A 23180-nucleotide genomic window follows, 5' to 3' on the forward strand; every position below is an offset into this window, starting at 1 on the left:
TTCATGAGAGCATCCACAGTTGGGGGCATCACCTCCACTTAGCAGACAGGTAGCTTTCAAGCTGGGAACAGAGAAGGCGGTTGTCGTCTTCGGTGGAGCAGGGAAACGGGGAGCAGGGGCAGCATTTTCTGTCAGGGACGAGAGTAAATAGTTTAGGCTTTGAGGGCCAGCCAGTCTCTGTCACAGCCACTCAACTGTGCTCTTGTGTAAAAGGAGCTATCGATCACCCGTACATGAGTGAACATGGCCAAGTGCCAATAAAACTTTATTTATGGACACTGGAATTGGAATGTCCTCTCAATTTCATGGGTCATAAAATATGGTTCTTTTGATTTCCTTTTCAACCATTTAGAAATGTAAAACCTCTTCGTAGCTCGCAGGCCCCACGAGGGGAAGCAGCAGGTGGGGTGTGGCCTGCAGGCCGCAGTCGGCTGACTGGCGCCTGGAGGAACGCACCTGTTTTATTTCTCCCTCTTCTGACTTGTGCCTTTTGAACTGGAGTAATCTGGAAGTGCGGCTCTGGAGGGCCCACGACCGGGTTCAGACAGACGCCAAACTGTGGTCACTTAGCAGAGGCGCCGCACGTGTTCAGGGAGCGAAGACTTTTAGGAATTTGGGGGCCTTCCTGCCATGTAATGAGAAGTGGCCCTAACCGGAAGGTTCTCAGTCAGAGGCAGCTCCTCACCCCTCCCCGGGGCGGTAGGGAGCGGGGAGGACACTTGGCCACGCCTGGACACATTTTTCAGGGGGAGGGCACTACTGGCATCTAGTGGGCAGAGGCCAGGGATGCTGCTGGGCCTCCGACGGTGCTCAGGGGAGTCCCCACCACAGATCTGGACTTAGTTGGTCCCAAATGTCCGTAGTACCGAGATTTGCCACGCCCCCTCACTATTCCTGTCAGTGCTTTATTTTGAATTTTAAATCTTACCAGCCTGGTTTTTTTTTTTTTTTTTTAATGTTTATTTATTTATTTTTGAGAGAGAAAGAGAGCGAGAGAGAGAACGAGCAGGGGAGAGGCAGAGAGAGAGGGAGACACAGAATCCGAGGCAGGCTCCAGGCTCCGAGCTGTCAGCACAGAGCGCGACACAGGGCTCGAACTCACGAACCGTGAGATCATGAGCCAAAGTTGGATGCTTAACCAACTGAGCCACCCAGGCACCCCTAAAATTTTTCTTTTTTATTTATTTATTTTTTAAATGTTTTTATTAATTTTGAGACAGAGACAGAGCATGAGCAGGGGAGGGGCAGAGAGAGAGGCAGACACAGAATCCGAAACAGGCTCCAGGCTGTGAGCTGTCAGCACAGAGCCCGACACGGGGCTCAAACCCACAAACCATGAGATCATGACCTGAGCCGAAGTCAGACGCTTAACTGACTGAGCCACACAGGTGCCCCTAAATCTTACCAGCCTTGTGGCTGTGAAAATGTAAGTTGCAGAGCATTTGATGATAAAAACTTAGTTCTACATTTGCCGACATAAATAGGAGGATCATTGCAGTCTCATCTAATGCTTAGAGTCGTAATATTTTAAGTGTTTTTTTTATTTTATTATATTTTTGTTCTTCATTTAAACTGAAACGTGAAAAGATGCTGTTATATGACGACTTAGGAGTTCTACACCACGTGAATGGGTGAGGCATTGCCTGCTTTTATATTTATAGAGAAAGCCACGGGGTTTATTTTTCAAAACTCCAGAGGCCATGTTATATGAGCCCATGACTCCCTAACACAGGAAAGGGAGCTCTAAAGGCCAAAATAAATCCTGTGTAAGTGGGTGAAAATCAGAGTGTGTTAGAGATCGCGTAGCCAGCCTGTATGTCTTCCTAAAATCTGTTTGAGGGCCTAGTGTACGTTGTAGAGAAGCTGTTTCCAACTTCTCAGTCTTGAAGATAATTAAATTTGTAAATCGATGTACAGATTAATTGGAAGTGTTGGCTTAAACCAAAGTCATTAGAAAAAGAGTACTGTTATGTCTCCAAGGCAGTCTGCTTGGAAATCTTGGGTGCATGAACTTGCATTTTAGTCTGGAGAGTGGGGGGAAGAATAGAAAAGGGAGATTGTACATTGTCTGGTCCTGGGATGCACACCGTCACAGCGAGAAGCAGCAGTGGTTTGCTGTAACTAGATTGGGCACTTTTAGGAAGACTTCCTCCTGGACAGGCAGAGAGAGATGTGTAAGCAAATACAGTGGCAAATGCACAGAGTTTGAGAGAGGACTCCGTGGCCACTTGGGAGGCACACAGATGGTTTTGGAGGTAACCCCAAGGACCAAGGACTGGACGCCTTTCCTGTCACGTCAGCATCTGCCTTTGACGTGCACTTGAAGGTCCCGGCAAGCCATTAATTAACCCAGAAGGGCGGCTAAGCACAGAAAGGGCCCTTTCTGAATGCCTCACCCGGGGATGTTTTTTATTCCGTGAAGAGCAGCATTATGTTTCTAGAAAGAGAGCCCCTCTTCTCTGTCCTCCCCACCCTGAAGCCTCATTTCCTTCTTAGAAGCGCGGAGTCTTTCTCATGCAGATTATTTCTGGAGACTCTGTGCCAGGTTTTAATTACATTTTAATGAATGTGAAAACAGTTCATGTGCATAGGAGAAAATTTGGAAAATACAAAAAGCGCACATAGAGAGATAAATCTAGCAAAATTCCACCCCCAGGACTAGATGTGAGACTCTTTTGGAGGGTTCTCTTCCATTTGTGTGTGTGGGCGCGTGCGTGCACACGTGTGTATACAAAACAAAATTTATCATCGTGTGCATTTGAAACCTGCTTTTTTTGTATCTAACTCTGCATCATGGATGTTTTCCCCAGTCATGAAGTATTCTTTTCGGGACTTCACCTCATTCCCCTGGTTTATTCCCGTATTTAAATGGTAGTATATTGTTGGTCGTAACTCTGGTAATAAAATAATAGTTGTTTGATTTGATGTATAGGTTTGGGCCATCTGAGTGCAAATAAGTAAATAACTGTGAGATGAGTGGAAAATCTTTTCTTTAGGTATCTTTTATTACTGTGAAATAATATATACATATACTCACTGGTAAACGATGGTAAGTCTAGAAAGAAAGTGGTCAAGATGAAACCACTGTTCATGTTTTCATGTATTCCCCCCCCCCCAACATTTTCCATGTGTATATTTGCCTATAATTGGGGTCGAACCGTAAATGCTGCAATTCATTGAACCCTCTTGTCATCGAACAGTGAAGTATTTCAACAGCTACACGTTGGCTTAATTACAGTTAACGTGGGAAAAAGAAGTAATGCAAAGTGATAAGACCAGTCTGTTTCATCTCCAAAATAAGCTGGTCCCCAAGCAGGTTTTAGGAAAGGATTGTATGTAAATGTTAATACGTGCATTAACAATTTGGGGCACGTGGGTGGTGGGTCTGTCCGTGAAGCATCCGACTTTGGCTCAGGTCATGATTTCATGGTCCGTAAGTTCGAGCCCCATGTCCGGCTCGGTGCTGACAGCTCGGAGCCTGGAGCCTGGTTCTGATTGTGCGTCTCCCTCTCTCTGCCCCTTTCCTGCTCGTGCTCTGTCTCTCTCCCTGAAAAATAAACAAACATGAAAAAAAAATTTTAACTAAAAAAAAATTTCCTCTTAAACTGACCACTGATTGTAAAATAAAAGTAAACCCAGTTCCCGTTTGAAGGGAGGAAGACGTCCTGGGGGAAGCAATCAGCAAGTTAAGACCCACTGCGTTGAAGCCAGAATGTCCACGAAGAAAGAGAGAAAGTGCGTTTTGGATGATGAGGTCATTGCCAACAGATTTTCTGGTGGCTCTGGCTCTTGGTCCTCGGGCTGCAGAGAGACAGGTCCCAGAGACCTGAGTCTTTTCCAGATTACTTGAACCCAATGGATTCTTCCAGCATCCACGCCAGCAGGCTAATAGGGAACGAGAAATGAGACAAACTTTTCTTCCATCCCTGGAGAAAAAGGGCTGCTTTAAAAGATTTTAAGAGAGTATTTCATAATGGGGCAGATTGTTAACAGAGAAACTTTGCCCTGTAATGGTATCATCAGATTAGGACCTAATTTCCTCCTTTAATGCATGTGTGTTTTGCTCTCTATCTGGGGACAAGGCCAGCTCCCACATAGGTCCCTTGTGGCCATATCTTTAAGGTAATCAAGTGGCAGTTCCAACTTGATGTTTGGGGCAGCCCTCTCCCTGCTAAATAAAACGAAACCCTTAAACGATATTCTCTTGCGGCTGAACTTTGAACTAATTTGGGAAGGGAGCCGTGGTGAATAGGAGTTTCTGCCACCTTGCAATCAAATCGCAAAATGAAGAAACTCGCCTTCGGTTTCTCGAAGGCTCTTCTGCCCAAATCGCTGCATGTGCTGGCATGCTTCCCTTCGCAGGCACCACAGACATGCCATGGGCCACACTCTTGGGTCTCCACCACCCCGCCTCCACCGCTCCCGTCTCCACAGCTCAGGTCTCCACCGCCCCTGCCTCCACCGCTCCTGCCTCCACCGCTCTGGTCTGGGAGCAGCTCAACCAGGGAGTGCTGGGGCCTTCCCCGTGCACTGAACAGCTCAGATCAGCCAGTTAAGGGGCCTCATTTCACAACTGGGTCAGGCAAGAAAGTAAACACAACTGCCCTAATTAAGAACCCCTCTGTTTGGGGGGTTATTTTTTGCTTTGTTTTTCCATGTGTTTGAGGCCAAGGAGCTGACCCAGGGCCCCCAAAGCTTTCTTTTATTCTAGAACTGGAGCGGTTGGAGAGCATCCATGGGAGTTCTCAGAACTGGGGCTGGAAACAGATGCTGTTCCCGAACCGGTGAGGTGTTGAAAGTTGCCTTGTGTTGGGGCGCTTGGGTGGTTCAGTCGGTTAAGCATCCGACTTCGGCTCAGGTCATGATCTCACTGTGTGTGAGTTCAAGCCCCGCGTCGGGCTCTGTGCTGACAGCTCGGAGCCTGGAGGCTGCTTCTGGTTCTGTGTCTCCTCCTCTCTCTGCCCCTCCCCTGCTTACACTCTTTCTCAAAAATAAATAAAAACATGAAAGATATTAAGAAAGAAAGAAAAAAGAAAGAAAGAGAGAAAGAAAGAGAGGAAGGAAGGAAGAAGAAAGAAAGAAAGAAAGAAAGAAAGAAAGAAAGAAAGAAAGAAAGAAAGAAAGGGAAGGAAGGAAGGAAGGAAGAAAGGGAAGGAAGGAAGGAAGGAAGGAAGGAAGGAAGGAAGGAAGGAAGGAAGGAAGGAAGGAAAACAGTCGTCTTGTATCTCCAACGCATCTATGTTAGGAAAGGAATACACACCGTGAGGCCTCTGTGCATCGTGCTTTCTTCGATGGGTTTTAGAAGTTCTGCTTGCGGGTTTGGAGATCACCGATTATCTGTTCCCAGGAGAGCAGCTCTGAGTCCATTTAGTGAGTGTGGGGTGTCCTGCCGATCCCTCCAGAAGGCCCGTTTTGGTCGCTCTTTGGGGATGCGCACAGTCAGCTGGATGGGAGGACGAGCTGCCACATCCTGGATCTCTACTGTGCAGGAGGCCCTGCTCTGAGAATTTACAGAAAAGCGTTTAACCCTCGCAGCCTCTTCCAGGCATAGGGGCTATTGCTGTCCTCAGTTTGGAGATGAGAAACGGAGTCCTGTGACCTGGCCGCCAACCTGGAGCTAGAAAACAATAGCATTATGATTAGAAATTGGAGTTTCTGGCCCTTAGCCACCAGGCCCCCTGAATCCTGCATGAATCCCATGCTTTGACACTGACCTTATTGCAGCCAGCACAGACCTCATGTGCCCGCTAAAAGTGTTCTTCCAGAGTGGAGAGAGGACATAGGCCGGCTTCTACCCAACATAATAGACATCGATGGTGTTTCATAGACACCAGCTTATCAGATGGCGGTCTTCCTGCGCTGGGTCTGGGGGAGCATTTGGTATATCATAAAAGGTCAAAATCCTTCTTGTATAGCACCCCCCTCAGGCACGCGTGCGTGCGTGCACACACATACACACACACACACACACACACGGCTCCTGTGCAGCTTTTCTCTTCCTATTCCCATGTTTCTCCCCCGACCTCATCTTCATCAACAGGAATTGTGTTTCCCCTCTGCCAGACCTTCCCTTCTCAGAAGTTGGAGGCCGTCCATAATACTTTCGGGGGCTTAACTATTGGAGCCCTTCGTTGTTTGCGTAGATGTCTTACTAAATAGCTTAAAGACAGGTTGTGTGTGCATTTGTTTAATCCCTAGTATTTCTAAGCACCATACCTTGAATATGGTAGACACCCAGAACTTGGTTCTATCACCCCCTCTTACACCATCTCCTTACACACAGAAAATGCCGGGCAGACCATTTGTGCGTGTTGTTATTTGCAGCGGGATTTCGGTAAGTTCCGGTATAGGATCCAGTCATGCTTGTGTGACGTGAGCTGCTGCTTTGCAGTGTGAAGGCTTCCCGGCCTCTTCGCAGACCTTTCTTTCCCAGGAGGAGCACGTAGGAAACAACACACAGTGCTGACAGTTGAATCAAGTGCGCAGCAAGCGTTAGGGCTGAGATGTGATTCGCGATGTCACAAGGCCTCCGGAGACCGTTCAGCCCCACCCCACCCCACCCCACCCCCGTGTGAAATGTGCCTTTACCTGTGTTCTCGCTTCAGATATCTGAGTGTTTGATGGAGGGAGCCAGGGCGAGGTGAAGTCGGGGGGTTCGTTCATCGTGGGATTGTTATTTCGGCAGAAGGACGAGTGGCGGGAAAGGCCTTGAAAACTGGCACACGTGGGCCACGCTGAATTGGCCCGGTGAGTGTGGAGCCCACAGCCTCCTCTGAGGGGCATGAGCATCCACGTGTATCTGTCCTTCTGGAAAGCGGACGCGACGGGGTCACGAGGACCCACGAGAAATGGCCTGTGGCCTCGGTGTGCTTTTTCTTCCCCTTAAAATCAAACTGGTGGTTTCAGACGGTTCCACTTTCGTGCCCTTGAAGCATATACGTTAAAAAGCTGGAGGAGTCCAGCTCACAAAGACAAACAGTGGACAGAAGAGTGGGTGCCAGGGACCAGGGGGAGGGGGAAATGTGGAGTGAGTGTTCAGTGGGGACAGACTTCCGGTGTGGGAAGATGAGAAAGTTCTGGAGATGATGATGGGGATGATGGGGTTGCACAACAGCGTGAATGTACTCAGTGACAGCGAATTGTACATCGGAAGGTTATGATAGTAAATTATATGTGATGTATATTTACCACATTAAAAACAGAAGAGCGAGAAATAGAGCTGAACCATTCATGTAAATTGAACCTCTGTCATCTGATACAGAGAACTCAGGCCGTCCTGTCCTGGAGTAGAAATTGTGGAAATGTAGAGCAGCTCATGTTAAGGAGTTCACAGCCTTGCCTTACCAATCTTTTCCATCCGCAAGAGCCATTTCACGTTTAAGCGAAGGCAGGAATGGGGGACTTGAGAAATGGTATCACTACCATTGAAACTCCCACTGCCTAAGCCATTGCTTATGACTGGGTTTCATAAAGAACAGGACAAGGGCTCCTTCCTTCCGTCTTCACTTATGGATGGCCTCAGAAAATGGCACCTGGGAAGGCGGGTGACAGGAGAGGCAGAATGTCCTTGCTGACACTGAAATCAGAAGTGTTGTGTTGGCGGGGGCAACTGGGTGACCCAGTTGGTTGAGCGTCCGACTTCGGCTCAGGTCATGTTCTCGCGGTTCGCGGGTTCGAGCCCCGCGTTAGGCTCTGTGCTGACAGCTCGGGGCCTGGAGCCTGCTTCGGATTCTGTGTCTCCCTCTCTCTCTGCTCCTCCCCCACTCACACTGTGTCTCTCTTTCTCTCTCAAAAATAAATAAACATTTTTAAAAAGTAGAAAAAAAGGAAGAAACGTTGTATTGGGAATGCATCCCTGTGTTCAGAGCCGGTGAACTTGAATACTCTAGTACCTGAGCACTTTTTTATATGAAATTATACAGCAGAACTCGGGGAGCGGGGGGAGATCCATCATTTTATTCTAACATCCATCTTTGAGATTTAGGTCTTGTCTTGGAGAACAGAGGATAGGTAAGTTCTTTCCCACCCTTATGAGTGGAAGTTGGTGAGGTTGGTCTAAGACAGTAACTTTTGGCCAATGAATCTCAGCCATTTGCCCCGTGGAGTCAAAAAAAGTGAAGTGAACCCTTCAAAACAACCCCCACTGCCTTCACATTCATTGCTTGGAGGGGTGGCAACCAAGCACCCAGTTAATTGTTGGTTTCTCTTGATTTCAGTGTAATCAGACCCGTTGACGAGTTGAAGTGGACTGAGTATTGCTGCTAGGTTTATGGTCAGTTCGGAGAGTGTTCTCATGTTTGTATTGAGTAGTCTAAGAATATATATGTACATTTTACTGGTTACTGTAAATTCTTTTCTTTTTTTTTTTTTTTTTCATTAGGTTTTAAAAGAAACATTTAATAGGGGCACCTGGGTGGCTCAGTTGGTTAAGTGTCTGACTTCGGCCTAGGTCATGATCTCGCCGTTCCTGAGTTTGAGCCCTGCATCAGGCTCTGTGCCGACAATTCAGAGCCTGCTTCAGATTCTGTCTCTCTCTCTCTGTCTCTCTCTGCCCCTCCCACATTTGCACTGTGTCTCTCTTTCTCAAAAATAAACATTAAAAATAATTAAAGGAACAGTAATTTAATTTTTACACATTTATGTGTGTGTGTGTGTGTGTGTGTGTGTGTATACACACAGAGAAATATATATATGTGTATATATATATATATATATATATATACACACAGAGAGAGAGAGAGAGAGAGAGAGAGAGAGAGAGAGAGAGAGAAAGAAAGAAAGAGGGCCTGTGTGAGCAAGGGAGGGACAGAAGGAATCCCAAGCAGGCTCCACACCATCAGCACAGAGCCCGCCACAGGGCTTGAACTCACAAACCGTGCGATCGTGACCTGAGCCCAAACCAGGACGTGCCTAACTGATGGCACCACCCAGGCGCCCCGAAGAAACGATCATTTAAAAGCTAGTTAGGTGTTCAGTTGTGTGTAGGGTAATTGATCCAGTTGCTAGGATTTGTTTTTCTTTTCTTTTGCTTTTTTTAGAGAGAGAACGGGAGAGGGGCCGAGGGAGAGAGAATCTTGAGCAGGCCCCACATTCAGCGTAGACCCCGACATAAGGCTCAGTCCCGCAACCATGAGACCATAACCTGAGCCGAAATCAAGAGTTGGATGCTTCACTAACTGAGCCACCCGGCCGCCCCCAATTACTAGGGTTTTGGGGGTTGTTTTTTGGGGTTTTTTTGTTTTAATTAAACTATATAGCTCAGGTAGAACAGTTGGGGGGACATAGGGCAAGTCTCGTTGACCAAGGGACATTTCACCTGGTTGTCTTGCAGGCCACGGCTGGTTTCTGTTTTCTTTTCTCTGCTGCTTACAAGTCAGAAAGCCTTTAAAAAGTTAACATGTGTTGGGAAAGCCTTATCCTAACTTATAAATTTAGAGAGAAAAATTGGTCCATGATAGGAAAGCTGACGATGGCACGTAAAGAGAAAAAGGAGCGGACTGACAGAAATTGCCCCCGGTCCCTGGTGTCTTATGGATGTCGTGTCCCCCTGCTCCACGGTCCTGTGCGGTCACATGCGCAGACACGTGTGTGTTTATCAGACACTTGGGGCTGGGGAATGAGAAGCAGCTTCTTGCAAGTGCATCGTCTCGAAACGCTTTCTCTGTAGAAACCAAAAGAGATCCGACTGCTGAAAGAACTCCACGTTTCACTTTCTTTTTTTTTTTTCTTTTTTTTTTTTTTTTATTTATTTTTGAGACAGAGAGAGACAGAGCATGAACGGGGGAGGGTCAGAGAGAGGGAGACACAGAATCCGAAACAGGCTCCAGGCTCTGAGCTGTCAGCCTGACGCGGGGCTCGAACTCACAGACCGCGAGATCATGACCTGAGCCGAAGTCAGCCGGTTAACCGACTGAGCCACCCGGGCGCCCCTCCGCGTTTCACTTTCTAATGAAAATACCGGTGATCTTGTGGGAAGATTGGACGCAGCCTGTTAGAAAAAGCCCAGCTCTTAGGCTGTGTTTTCAGTGATCTCTCGTGGGGGCTTGGCCGCGTCCGTAAGCGACACCTGTGAGCTAGCGGCACACGGCGTACGACTCTGTCCGTGCGTTTTCATTTTCATTGCAAACACAACGTGCTGGTTTTTCTTCTCCAGAAGTATTCTCAACCGGCAGCACTTTTGCAGTTCGGACCATTTGGCAAAGTCTGGAGATGTTTTTGATCGTCAGAACCATGGCGGGTGGGAGCTGGTGCTGGCATCTAGTGGGTGGAGGCCAGAGAGGACACTCAGCAGCCTCCGGTGCACAGCACAGCCCCATAACAGAATCCTCTGGCTCCACATATCTAAAATGCTGACATTGAGAGCCTGATGATTAGATTTTGCTTCTTTCTTTTTTTTTGGGGGGGGGGGGCAGAGAGAGAGAGAGAAAGAGAGCAAGAGAGAGAGAAAGAGAGCAAGAGAGAGAGAAAGAGAGCAAGAGAGAGAGAGAAAGAATGTTAAGCAGCCTCCACGCTGGGTGTGGATCCCCAATACAGGGCTCAAGACCTCAACGCCTGTGGGATGGTGACCTGAGCCAAAATTGAGGCTTGGGCGCTCAACTAACCGAGCCACCCAGGCGCCCCAGATTTTACTTATCTCTAAGCACCCAATGTGACAGAATAAACAACGACGTGACTCGGGGTGGTGTCTGAGTCATTTCACGCTGCTGTGGCAACATACAACAGATGGGGCAGCTTAAACGTCACATTTATTTCTCGCAGCTCTGGGAGCTAGAAGTCTGAGATCCAGGCACTGGCAGATTTGGGATCGGGTGAGGACCCACTTCCTGTTTCCTCCATGACACTGCTTATTGTGTCCTCACTTGGCAGAAGGATGAGAGCTCTCTGGGGGTCTCTAACATATAAGGGCGCTAATCCCATTCGTGAGGGCCCCACCTCATGACCTAATCACCTGCCAGTGGCCCCACCTTTGAGCACATAGTGAATTCATCATTGTAACTGACTCATTACTGCCCCGCTCAGCGTCAGCTCAGCATCAGCAAAAGTCCGTTCAGTGTTAGCCTTGTGTGGCGCACGATTTTCTTATTGGTTACATTGTCTCCCCTCAGTAATGCTTTTGTTTCATTTGGTTATGCTCCGATCTCATAGTTTTTTATTTAGCCTCTCATATTTTCCTAATGCTGTCTTATGAGTGAATTTCCCAGAATTCAAACAAATCTCAGGACAGATCTGTATTTCGGCTGTCAGAGTTTCTCTTCAGTATATACAAAAGCACAGAATATCACCAAATTAACTAAACATAAGCATTTTTAAAAATTAACTTTTTTATTCATTTTTGAGAGACAGAGACAGAGTGTAAGGTGAGGGTGGGCAGAGAGAGGAGATCCAGAATCCGAAGCAGGCTCTGGGCTCTGAGCTATCAGCACAGAGCCTGACGCCGAACTCGAACTCATGAACCACGAGATCACAAGCTGAGCCGAAGTTGGACGCTCAACCGACTAAGCCACCCAGGCGCCCCAACATAAGCATCTTTTGAGTGGCAAAATTCTGGTAACTACAGTGAGAATTGGAATAAGCCAAGAGGCAGTCATGTTGCTTGTCTTCTGCTGCCTGTTACCACGGGTGCAACAGCCAGAAACAACACATTGCTTATCCCGAGTCTAGGCACGCCTTTGCTGGGTCCTCTGCTCAGGGTCTCACAGGGCTGTGGACAACCTGGTGGCTGGGCTGCATCTGCGTTTGGAGCTTGCCCGTCCCTCCATCCCGCCCCCAAGTTTCCACCTGCCTTCCAGCTATCCGGAGGTCTCTGCCAGACCAATGCAGTGAGCTCTGTGACAGCATACAAAAGTTGGAGTTCCTCTTTGTCCGTGCACCAGTGTCCCGAGACGTGGCTTCTTCATAGAAATGACGTCAAGTGGACGTGCACCCTTTACTCCTCATTCACGATTGGTTTCTTCTCCGTGCTACGGATGGGCCCATACACAGAGCGACTATCAGCTTATCGCTTAAACTCGGCAAGTGAAGGGTATTTTGATTAATCATTTTTCTAGAACAACAGGTATGATCCAGTCAATGTGGCTACCTGCCGTAGGGGTGTTGACATGACTTCTAGCCTGCTCAGGCATCTTCTGTGTCTCTGGAAAAGCGTGTAGTGTTCTATCTGACCACATCCATCAGAATGCACCTCAGGAGCGCAGTCATGCTCATTACCAAGTACGTTGTCATGTACGCAGCACACACGTGATTTTTAGTGAATAAAAAGTTGGGCTTCGTGGGGCGCCTGGGGGGCTCAGTGGGTCTGACTCTTGGTTTCAGCTCAGGTCATGATCTCACAGTCCGTTGTGAGACTGAGCCCCAGGTCGGGCTCTGTGCTGACAGCAGGGAATCTGCTTGGGCTTCTCGCTCACTCGCTCGCTCTCAGTCTCTGCCCCTTCCTGTGTGCACGCGCTCTCTCTCTTCCTGTCTCTCTCACTCTCTCAAAATAAGCATTAAATAAGTCGGGGGGCACCTGGGTGGCTTGGTCGGTTAAGCGTCCGACTTTGGCTCAGGTCACGATCTCACGGTCCATGAGTTTGAGCCTCGAGTCGGGCTCTGTGCTGACAGCTCAGAGCCTGGAGCCTGCTTTGGATTCTGTGTCTCCCCCTCTCTGCCCCTCCCCTGTTCATGCTCTCTGTCTCAAAAATAAATAAATGTTAAAAAAACATTAAAAAAAAAAAAAGTCAGATTTTGTTTCCATTATCTGTTGCCCCTGAATTTGTCCTCATCACTGTGATTTGTGCCTGAGCCTCCCAGCCTTGTAAAATACACGAACACTTTTTTCGTTTTTTAAATTTTTTGAAACATTCGTCCTGGATGCGTTTATATTGATATATGTTATTACAAAGTTATAATTACCTTCATGGTTATAACGTCACATCACGGGTGTTGTTTCTTTACTTGTCTCAGCGAGATGCAGTGACACAAATACAGGCAGTGTTTCAACACTCTCTCTCCACTTTTCTCCTGTCGTCTAACAGAGGGCGGCTCCCGCATCGTAAAGACCTCGTCTCCGCGAGGTGAGGCTAAGATGAGCATAACCAGCGACGAGGTGAACTTCCTGGTGTATCGCTACCTCCAGGAGTCAGGTAAGAGGCTTGGGTGTCTGTCAGCAGGGGAGTCCTCTTCAACATGCCACATGCAAGTCCACCAACCGTTGGGCTGGAAAACCAGGCCGTAGGAGAAGAAGAGCAAACAGACGACGTTCTTATTAAGAGAGTTGAAAAAGAGAAGGCTCCGGGGCCGCCCCGTTCCCGGGATGGGATGGGGAGCGCGTTCTTTTCTTCCCTTGATATTTCTGTCCGGATGAGATCAGGTTGGAGTTAAGGTCAAGAGCAGTTGGGATGGACGTCGAGAGTGGGGTAGCGGAGGGAGCAGCGGCTCTTGGCTTCCTGCACGGTGAGGGCGTTTGTGGACTAGTCTGTCGTCACAATGCGTCCGTCTGTGGGCCTCTCAGACTTGGACCCAGTGATCTGTGGAGCCCCTGAACCCTCCCCCAAATGGACCGTTGTCCGTTTCCCAAAACGTAGGAATAGTTCCGGTTTCCTCGGCGGTAAGCAAAGACCGGGGCAGATACGTGTTCCCTGCGGACACAGTGGGCCTTGTGAGTAGCGTCTGCTATCCTCCGGGAGTGGGGGAGGGCCTGACAAGCACCCGAGGCCCGGGCCTGGCCTGGCTTTGTCACAGGTCAGCCACAGTCCTCTGAGGAGCCCTGTGATGCCTCAGAGCCTGGATCCCCCCATTACTCGATGTCGCAGATGCCCCACACAGTGGAGCCTCACCACAGTGTCGTGGGTTGCTTGTGGGTGCTTTTTTGAATTCTCAAGAGTCTGAATTCTTCTTAAATTCACGTTATTAGGTTTTTAATGAATTTCTAAAATGAATGTTGTCTTCCGAACTTTAAAATATTTCGTTCGAGACGTACACGACGACGTTCGTGGAGGACATCCTACCCCTTCCGGTACACGAGTTGGCGCCTGTGTTCGACTCTCCTCTGTCGTCCCCTCTCTCTCTTCAGTGGTAACTGCCCCTCCTGGTTTTTGCACTTGCTGTCTCTGCGATGGCTTCCTAAGCAGTGGGCGTACAGATGTATTAGTTTGCCCCAGCTGCTGTAACAAAGTACCACGGACCGGGGCGGCTTGAACAGAAATACGTTGTCTCACGTTTCTGGGGAACCAAAGTCCAAAATCAGGGTGTGGGCAGCCTTGGTTCCTTCTGAAGCCGTCGAGGGAGTCTGTTCCATGCCTGTCTCCCAGCTTCCGGTGGTTTGCTGGCCGTCTTTGTCTTTGTCGTCACACGGCCTCTCCCTGTGTGCCTCCACCCCTGTCCAAATTGGTCAGATTTCTCCTTTCTATAAATCTTCCTTCCGAGATTCTCTCCTTTTGGAAACAGCCGTCCTGGATTAGGGCCTCCCTGTAGTCCAATAAAAACCCATCTTAGCATAACATCTGCAGCGACCGTGTTTCCGGATAAGGTCGCTTTCTGAGGTGGACCAGGGCTTAGGACTAACTTAGGAATTTGGGGCGGGATCAATTCAGCCCGTAACTCTTGGTTTCGCACGGGTTTGAGCCTTTTACGCTTGATATCCTATCGTTGATGTTCCGCAACTTGGTCTTTCAAGACGGAAACCAGTTCCCGAGCCTCCACCTTCCAAAGACACACGGACAAGAGTGAGGGGCAAGCAGCACGTGAGCCCCTGGGTCCTGGCTCTTCCTCAGTCAGCCTGCAAGGTGTGGCATCCAGACCACGCGGCTCAGGCTCTGAGCCTTGAACAAGTTATTTACCCCCACGAGCGTCCCCTTCCCGTGCAAAAATGGTTAACCCGGGCCATAGTACTGGAGTTCACTGGACATGTGGCATCATAGAACAAACCCCTCTTCCCGTCCAAGCCTGGATATCTGTGCCTGGGGACCCCACCTAGCACTTTCCATGGAAGGTGCACACTCTTTCTCCATGTAGATTGGGTCACTTGGAGTAGCTGGTCCCAGGCATAGTGTGACAGAAATTGATAAAACGTGTATGACCTCAGCCCCGGGGATTGGGGAAGTCACTAGCACCGGTCTCCTACCTTATTGTGGGGCATTGCTCACCTGAGCACAGGTGCTCTCCTGTGACACAGCAGATACACTCTCAGAGCCATGTGCTTCTCTGTCGACTTCCAGCATTGAATTCTGAATTCGAGATGTCTTTCTTTGTTTTTTTTAATTTTTTTTATTTTTAATGTATATTTCTTTTTGAGAGAGAGACAGAGCATGAGAAGGGGAGGGGCAGAGAAAAGGAGACACAGAATCCGAAGCAGACTCCAGGCTCTGAGCTGTCAGCACAGAGCCCAACGCAGGGCTCAAGTCCATGAACTGGGAGATCATGACCTGAGCCGAAGTCGGATGCTCAACCGACTGAGCCACCCGGGCGCCCCCAAGATGTCTTTCTTTTAAAACCCCTCTGCACGAGGATACAGTCAGAATATGTGGTAAAATCTCGAGCTGAACTTCAGGATGAATAAACAGTGTGGGAGAGATACCTAAGTGTGGCCCGGAGCGAGGGTTCTGGGTCGGCTGGTCCCTGGGGCCCGAGGCACCCCAGCAAGAGAGCTGCTGGCCTCTTTGCACAAACACGGAAACCATCCCCGCCCCAGAAAGGCCACACTTCCTTTTCATGTGTGTGTTTACATGCAGCTCCTGTTTGTGGCTAAAGCTTCCGTAACCAGGCAACTGAGTAAGGGAGTTGGGGGACAGGATGGATAGGATATCACTGGGGTGGATTTTATGTCACAACTGTGAACGCCTGTCCTCTCTGTCACAATCCTTACCGACAGTCCCACATGTCGCGTGGGTATTTAAGAAAGCCATGCTTGAGCTTCGTGACCACAAGGCCTGGACTCGACCCGAGTCCTCCCATAAGGACAAGTTCAAAAGCAGGGAGAGAAGAAATGCCACATTCAAGTGTTCCTTTTGGGGTCATTCTATATGTTCATTTCAAATCCAGAGATTTGATGAAGCACGTATTCATTGAGCACCCATCAGATGCAGAGAGCACCTTCTCAACCTTTCAGTGTCTCCTTTCTAGCTGCAGAATCGGGGTTGGGGCGTTGGGGGTGCCTGGTGGTTCAGCCGGTCGAGCATCTGACTTCGGCTCAGGTCACGATCTCATGGTTTATGGGTTCAAGCCCCATGTCGGGCTCTGTGCTGGCAGCGTAGAGCCTGTTTCAGATTCTTGGTCTCCTTCTCTCTCTGCCCCTCCCCTGCTCATGTTCGTTCTTTCTCAAAAATAAATAAACATTAAAATGGGGGGTGGGTTGGGGAGAAAACACACCCCTTGAGCATACGTGTCCTTCAGGCATCTCTGCTCTCCCCCATGTACCTCCAGCAACTCAAAAATAAGTCCTCTGTGAACATAGGTGACTCGTTCCTCCACACCTACCCATCCAGCTTTCCCTGCCGGAAGACTCCAGGAGCTTCTCTGTTTCCGAGAACCCCTCTTGTGCAGCAGGGTCCCATCTTTAGGCCTTGTGTGGAAGAAGGCGGGTGCAGGGGAGGGAGGGAGGGAGGGAGGAGGTGGTCAGGGGATGGCTTTACAGTGAGATAGACAGCTAGTTCTCTGGTCTGTGTGCTCTTAGCCTCACTGCACGGGGACAGACCCACCAGGTTCCAGCCCACCTTCATGGGTGCAGTGAGGGTCAAGTTCCCAGAACCACGGTTGCTCCTAGTCCCGGCCACCTGAGCTACAGGGGAGAGCCCGCCTTCTCTGTGCCGAGCCAGTGGACAGCGTTCCTGGCCCTCCTGTCTCCAGCAGCTTCTGTCCTGGATCCTCTGTATCGGTGAGGATGCTGTGAATCCCCAAAGGAATATTTGTCTCCCCGATGGCAGGAAGGCAGTGTATTGAAGATGATCCCTTCCTTGTTGTGAGAATCCAGGTCACGTGACTTCAGACTTGTGAAAGAGTCCCCAAAACGGGCTTACCTCATTTGTCTGCCCACGAGCGGCAGAATTGAGATCCTCTTAGATCTTTCCTGGCCCTCACCTGGAAGTGAGGAGGTAGATTCCAGACCCAGAGGAATATCCCACGACCGTCAAGGCAGACGGAGATGCCTTGTTACCATCGTTAGTTGTCTGAAGCAGGGGCCTTGCCCAGAAAAGGACTCAATAGATACTCTTGGTTTGTGACATCTCACAGTAGTGGCTTCTGGGCTCCCTGAAGGACGAAAGTGCTGGTTGGTAAGCAAGGCTTTTATTTATTTTTTTTTTAATTTTTCTTTTTAAATGTTTATTTCTGGAAGAGAGAGAGAATGTGAGCAGGGGAGGGGCAGAGAGAAGGAGACCGAGAATCCCCAACAGGCTCCTTGCTGTCAGCTGTGAGTGCAGAGCCCGACTTGGGGCTCGAACCTGTGAACCGTGAGATCGTGACGTGAGCCAAAAGCAAGACTGAGACGCTTCACCGAGTGAAGCGTTTCACCAAGTGAAGCGTACCTCCTCAGTAAGGAGGGCTTTTAAGTTAAGCAGTGAGAAACGTGAATTGTCAGCCACAGCACCCAAGTGGCCGAGGTAGCTTTTGCCTGAGTTACGGCAGTCCCGCTTCGAGGGGTAAGACTCCGCCGGCCTCTGCCTCACGGGGGTTAATCGTGCGGTCACTCTTGCTATCTGGGCCATTGTTAGAGACACAGACGATGGCGGGGCGCCGTCCCACCCAGCCCTAGGCCCGCGTCACGCTCTGAGCCAGATAGAGGCAGGGAGCGAGCCCTGCGAGGGTCTCAGCCTGCCCAGGCTTCTGTGAGCAGCGTCTCCAGATCCTGGATGAATCTGGGCTTGTTTGCCCCTGCTTTTTTCTGAACCCAGTGTGGGAGGCTGGCATGTGTTCCGGCTCCGTGTGGAAAGTGGGAGAATTCAGTGAGTCCTTGTAAGCATAAGTGTTTCCTCTTTTGCTTCATTCCAAAGTCCAAATTGTAAAGAAAATATTTTCTCCGAGATGAAACCGACTGAGCCACTCAACTGACTGAGCCACCCGGACGCCCCTGTTTTATTTTTTTAATGGAGGTATAGTTTTCATGCTGTAAAATTCACCCTTTCTAAAGTACAGGTTCATACCTTTTGCCAAACGTTTCTAGTCACGTAAACAGCAGTACAACTGAGATCGGAGAAAAGTCCATCACCCCCCAAAAAGTCCCCCGGGCCCCTTTGTAACCCAGCCGTCTCCCCACCACAGCCCCTGGCAACCAGCGCTCTGTTTCCTGTGCACGTAGTTTTGCCTCCGTGAGAACGTCGTGTCGATGAAACGGTAGGGGGTGTAGCCTTCAGAGTCCGCGTAACACAAGGGAGATTCGGTCACGCTGTCGGATGCCCTGGTCGGTGGTTCTCTGTGGTGAGTAGTGTTCCGTTTTAAGACCGCGTAGCAGTTGGCTTGGCCGTCTCTCGTTGAAGAACATTTGAGTCGTCCCCAGCTTTTCCCGATCACGGCTGGAACAACCGGAGACAATCTGCGTACAGTGTTTTCGTGTGAACGTAGGTTTTCGTCTCTCTGGGGTGAGAATCGAGGCGTGGGATTGCAGACCCCTTGCTAAGTGGAGGCTGAAGGAGCCGCTGCTGCATCCTTTTCCGTGTCGCTGGGCAGCAAAGCACTTGAGAAACGTCGGTCGTTTCACAGATTTGATTAGGGCCGCAGGGCTACCTGGAAACTCGGTACACGGACATTAGCCCCGGCAGACATACGTGCAGGACACAGATGAAGCTTCCTCTTTGGGTTTAAAAGTAGCCTTCTTGAACCTGCACGGGGTCACGGTTTTCGCCAGTGACTTTCACCCAGAACTGCTGAGTGAGAGAGCATCACAGTGCACAACCTTCTCCTCCTTCAGCATCGTAACTTCACGCATAAAAATAGAAAAGTCTGCAGCCTGGCCAGGCGGCCGGTGGGTACGACTGGGCGTCTGGGCTGGGCGTGTGTCCATCTGTATGTCCTTCCGGGCAGAGAGCGGCGTTCCTGCAGATGGGGCCCTGGGCAGGGCAGACACTGAAACGCTCCGGGTGTGGATTCAGGTATTTCCCCACCTCGAGCTTTGTGACTGTCATCAGAGAACGGGCCACAGAGAACGGGCAGACGCCTCACAAAACCAGTCGCCGACCACGGTGGTGGTTCTGCTGCTAGAAGAGAAATGCAGGTGACACATCGTTTTGTCCCTGCGGCTACGTTAGCAGGCCGTGCAGCCCCAAGGGCTGTCCTGGTAAACATTTTAGGCAATAAAAGGAACTTCTCGTTGCAGTAGGTGGTAAAAATGGATAGATATCCCATATCACCAGGAAGATGAACTTCGTTCTTCATTCTGAAGCGTTTCAGATAGGATTGAAGACTCCTTATACACGGAACTTCTTTCCTGATTCATCAGGATTTGTCATCGAGAGGCTGGTTTATTAGACGTGTTTCTCGTCTCCGTTAACGTCACAACCCATGCAGACGGGAGCGTTGACGATTTCCTGCAATGAAAGACTGCAGCTTAGATGGGTTCTGTTTTCCTCAAGAGCCGTATCTGCACACGTGTTGACTGGCTACGTAGAACTAGGCGTGTTTCCTCTGACTTGTGTAACCTACGCATGGTTCTCTATTTGCATATCGTCCTTACATAGTTTAGGGTGTGTGTCAGCCAAGAAGGATAGGGAACTATTATGTACTCAGACTTTCAAGGTTGACAGTAGAACTCAGAGGCCATTTCTCACTCATTTTATGGAGCTTCTAGGCCAAGACCAATGATAAAGATTCCCTGGCGAGGTGGCAGGCACCCTTTTGTGTCCCCGCTGCCCGTCTATGATGTCAGTGTGGTTAGGACATAAGAGGAGAGTGAGTATTGCTTAGGTGGCATTTTCTCTCAACCGCGAGCCCCGGCACAAAGCTAAAGGTGGTTCTGTCCTAAACACACAGAAAAGCTTTTACTTTCCAGAAAGATTATGGAGCCGTTTAAAAATCATGCGTGTGCACGCAGCCACTTCCCGGGATCAGGTCAGGAAAGAAGCCTGTTTGGATAAGAGAGAGCGCCAGGATTCCAATTTTATTAGAATCTTGTTTGGTTAAAGATAGTGAGCAGTTCATATTGAGTGTCATTTCTGTCCCCACTCAGCATCTCAGGTTTATGAGCTTATAGCAGGAGGGGTGTTGGAGAATGTCCTGGGAAGATGTGCTATCTTCCTGTAGAGATGAGCTCCTCCCTTTAGGGGTGCAGTAGTATGTTCTCTTTTTTTCATGTTTGTTTATTTTTGAGAGAGAGGGAGGGAGGGAGGGAGGGAGAGAATCCCAAGCCAGTTTTGTGCCGTCAGCGCAAAGCCCATTGCGGGGCCCGAACTCACAAACTGTGAGATCATGGTCTGAGCTGAAAGCAAGAGTCTGACGTTCAACCAGCCGAGCCACCCAGGCGCCCCAGAATGCTCTTTTAGAAAATTACTGTGGAAGCAACCCCCGTGTCCATGGACGGGGTGAACAGATAAACAGAATGTGCTGTGTGCACACTATAGAATGTGACTCAGCCTGACCAAAGGGGGGACATTCTGACTCCTACTACAGAGTGGACGGACTTTGAGGCCATGATGGTGAGTGACATAAGCCAGACACAAGACAGATACTGCGCTAACGGTCTGCTAACGTGAGGTATCTGAACAAAGTCATAGAGACGGAAAGTAGGACACAGGTTACGGGGGGCCCAGAGGGCGGAGTGCGGACTTAGTGTTCCATGCGGACAGTCTGGTAAGATGACAGCGTTCTGGAGTTGTGCGCTCGGGGTGTTGGCAAGCAGTGTGAGAGTACTTAATGCCACTGACCTGTGCACTCAGAAATGGCAAAATCTGTACATTCTGTGTTACATGTATCTTACCACAATTTTGTAATAAGTCACCATGTTATAGGTGAGAAGTTTCATGTATAGATTGTTTCAGAGTTTGGAATCTCAACAGAAAGTAAGGAAGCCACTTGAATTCCATGCTGACGATACCACATTTAAGGGCCTTTTAAAGACTTTTTAAGTTTATTTATTATTGGAGAGCGAGAGAGACAGCGTGAGTGGGGGAGGGGCAGAGATAGAAGGAGATAGAGAATCCCAAGCAGGCTCCACGCCGCCAGCGCAGAGCCCGACGCAGGGCTTGAACTCACTGTGAGATCATGACCTGAGCCCAAACCGGGAGTCAGATGCTTAACCGACCGAGCCACCCAGGCACCCCTGAAGGGCTTTTTAATAGAACTATACGGAGTTTGGAACGGGTCCTTGGCACATACAGTGTCATTTGTAAGCTAGATTGCTGTCTGACAAAACCCAGTTCGTTAAAAAACAGAAAACAGCAGCTTAATTCGTAATAGCGGTATCCTGGAACGTCCCCAGATGTGCCCTGGCGGGCGGCTGGCTAAGCAGACTGTATGCAGCTGCCCACCTTGGGGGCTCTCTCGGCAATGAGAAGGGATGTGCTGTGGGTACGTGCCACAGCCCGGATGCCTCACCAGGGAGATGTGCTGGCTCATGCAAGCCAGTATCAGAACGCCGCATTCTGGATGGTTCTACTTACCGAACTTAAAATGGCAAGTCCGTAGACGTAGCAAAAAGGGTAGTTTGGGGGAGTTCTCTTGTGCTGATGGACCGTGGCGGTGATCGTGCATGTGGACACACACGTGCGCACACACACACGGAGGTCAGGAGGTTTGCAGTCTCGTGACCAGGCAACAAGAAGTCGTGTTGGTTTTGATATTGTAGTACAGCAAGATAAGACGTCACCACTGGGGAGAGGCAGGGTGATGCAGAACACGGGATTCTACCATTTTTGCAGCTTTTCCTGACTCCACAGTATTTCCAAATTATCAACATCCAAAATAAACCAAAAACATCATTTTGCCCTTCCCATTATCTGCAGTTGTGTGTGTGCATGTGTGTGAGAGAGGGTGGTCAATGATCGAGAGACAGCAAAGACGTGTTAATTAAATTGTGCGGGTCATTTGGCCACGCCGTGGACCCAGGCTTTGACGGGGTCGTTCTTTCGTATGACGGATTCGGATAATGGCCATCGTCGTTTGAAACTGGGTGGCCACACAAACCTTCTGAGTCTTCTGGGAACAGAATCCTGAAAAGTCATCTGAAGGGGAAGAGTAGTTGTCTCTTACACAGCTTAAATTGTTGCATCCTTGGGAATCAGCAAACTTGGGTGGGGCACCGTATGACTTGCCTCCCTGGCTGGCTCGTCCTGGGTAATTGTCACGAGAGGCCGTTTGGCATCGGACCCGGCACCTCCCTGGCCTCCACTCACTAGGTACCAACAACTCTCCCCACCCCTCTGTTGTCACAGCCAGAGAGAGAGAGAGAGGGAGAGAGAGAGAGAGAGAGAGAGAGGGAGCGCGCGCGCATATGCAGGGGAGGGGCAGAGAGAGGGAGACACAGAATCCGAAGCAGGCTCCAGGCTCCGAGTTATTGGCCCAGAGCCCAACGTGGGGCTCGAACCCACAAACTGTGAGATCATGACCTGAGCCAAAGTTGGATGCTTAACCGACTGAGCCACCCAGGCGCCCCACCCCCACCCCAACTGCTTTTATTAGTAAATGGAGTGTAAATGGAATTCGAATTTCTTCACACTTTATCTTCTTGGGCTGTATTTTGATTCCTTCTGCTTTAGAACTCAAATAGACTTTAACAATGAGCAAAATGCAGTCCTCGCTTTTATTAAAATTTTCCAGGGTATTTTTGCCCTCGAGGAAGGCAAAAGTCTGCCAAAGCATTCTCCAGTAGATAATAAAATAGTTGGGAGTAGCTGCCTTTCCATCTGATTTTTTTTTAAGTTTTTTTTTTTTTGTCTCCCCTTGAAGAGGTTGCATAACCAGGAAAAGGGTGCTACTCTTAATATTTGTGAATAATTCTGTCTACAAAAATGATTAAGCAGCTTTGCCCACTGTAATCCTGGCAGCTGACAAATTATCCGGTAGGCTCCACTGTGTTTCTCAGAACCGTGGAATGCCTTCTTATGCAAGACACGTTTGCACAGATTCGGGAAATCATTTGAAAATGGTTCAGCTATCTTAATTTAAACAAAAGTTCAGGGCTTATTGTTCAGCTGAGTCTCTAAAAATATATTTTGACTGCAGTGGCTCTTTTACATTGCTAATGTGTGTCCCTGTTTAAAAAGAGGATCTTTCTGAAACAG

General features: G+C 49.2%; 1 protein-coding gene across 5 annotated transcripts in view; it reads left to right on the forward strand.

Moving 5' to 3' along the window:
- TBL1X (transducin beta like 1 X-linked) overlaps positions 1-23180 on the forward strand; it is a 230332-nt gene that overhangs the window by 165541 nt on the left and 41611 nt on the right. For 4 of the 5 annotated variants that reach the window (XM_058713560.1, XM_058713563.1, XM_058713561.1 and 1 more), the window contains one exon: positions 13014-13121. In XM_058713560.1, the coding sequence (XP_058569543.1) occupies positions 13064-13121 (58 nt within the window). In that variant the 5' untranslated portion in view covers positions 13014-13063. Of the gene's footprint in view, positions 1-8216; positions 8273-13013; positions 13122-23180 lie in introns of all 5 variants that reach the window. The other variant, XM_058713565.1, reaches the window with a different exon arrangement.

This window comes from Neofelis nebulosa, chromosome X (genome assembly GCF_028018385.1).
Source record: "Neofelis nebulosa isolate mNeoNeb1 chromosome X, mNeoNeb1.pri, whole genome shotgun sequence".
NCBI classification, from domain to species: Eukaryota; Metazoa; Chordata; class Mammalia; order Carnivora; family Felidae; genus Neofelis; species Neofelis nebulosa.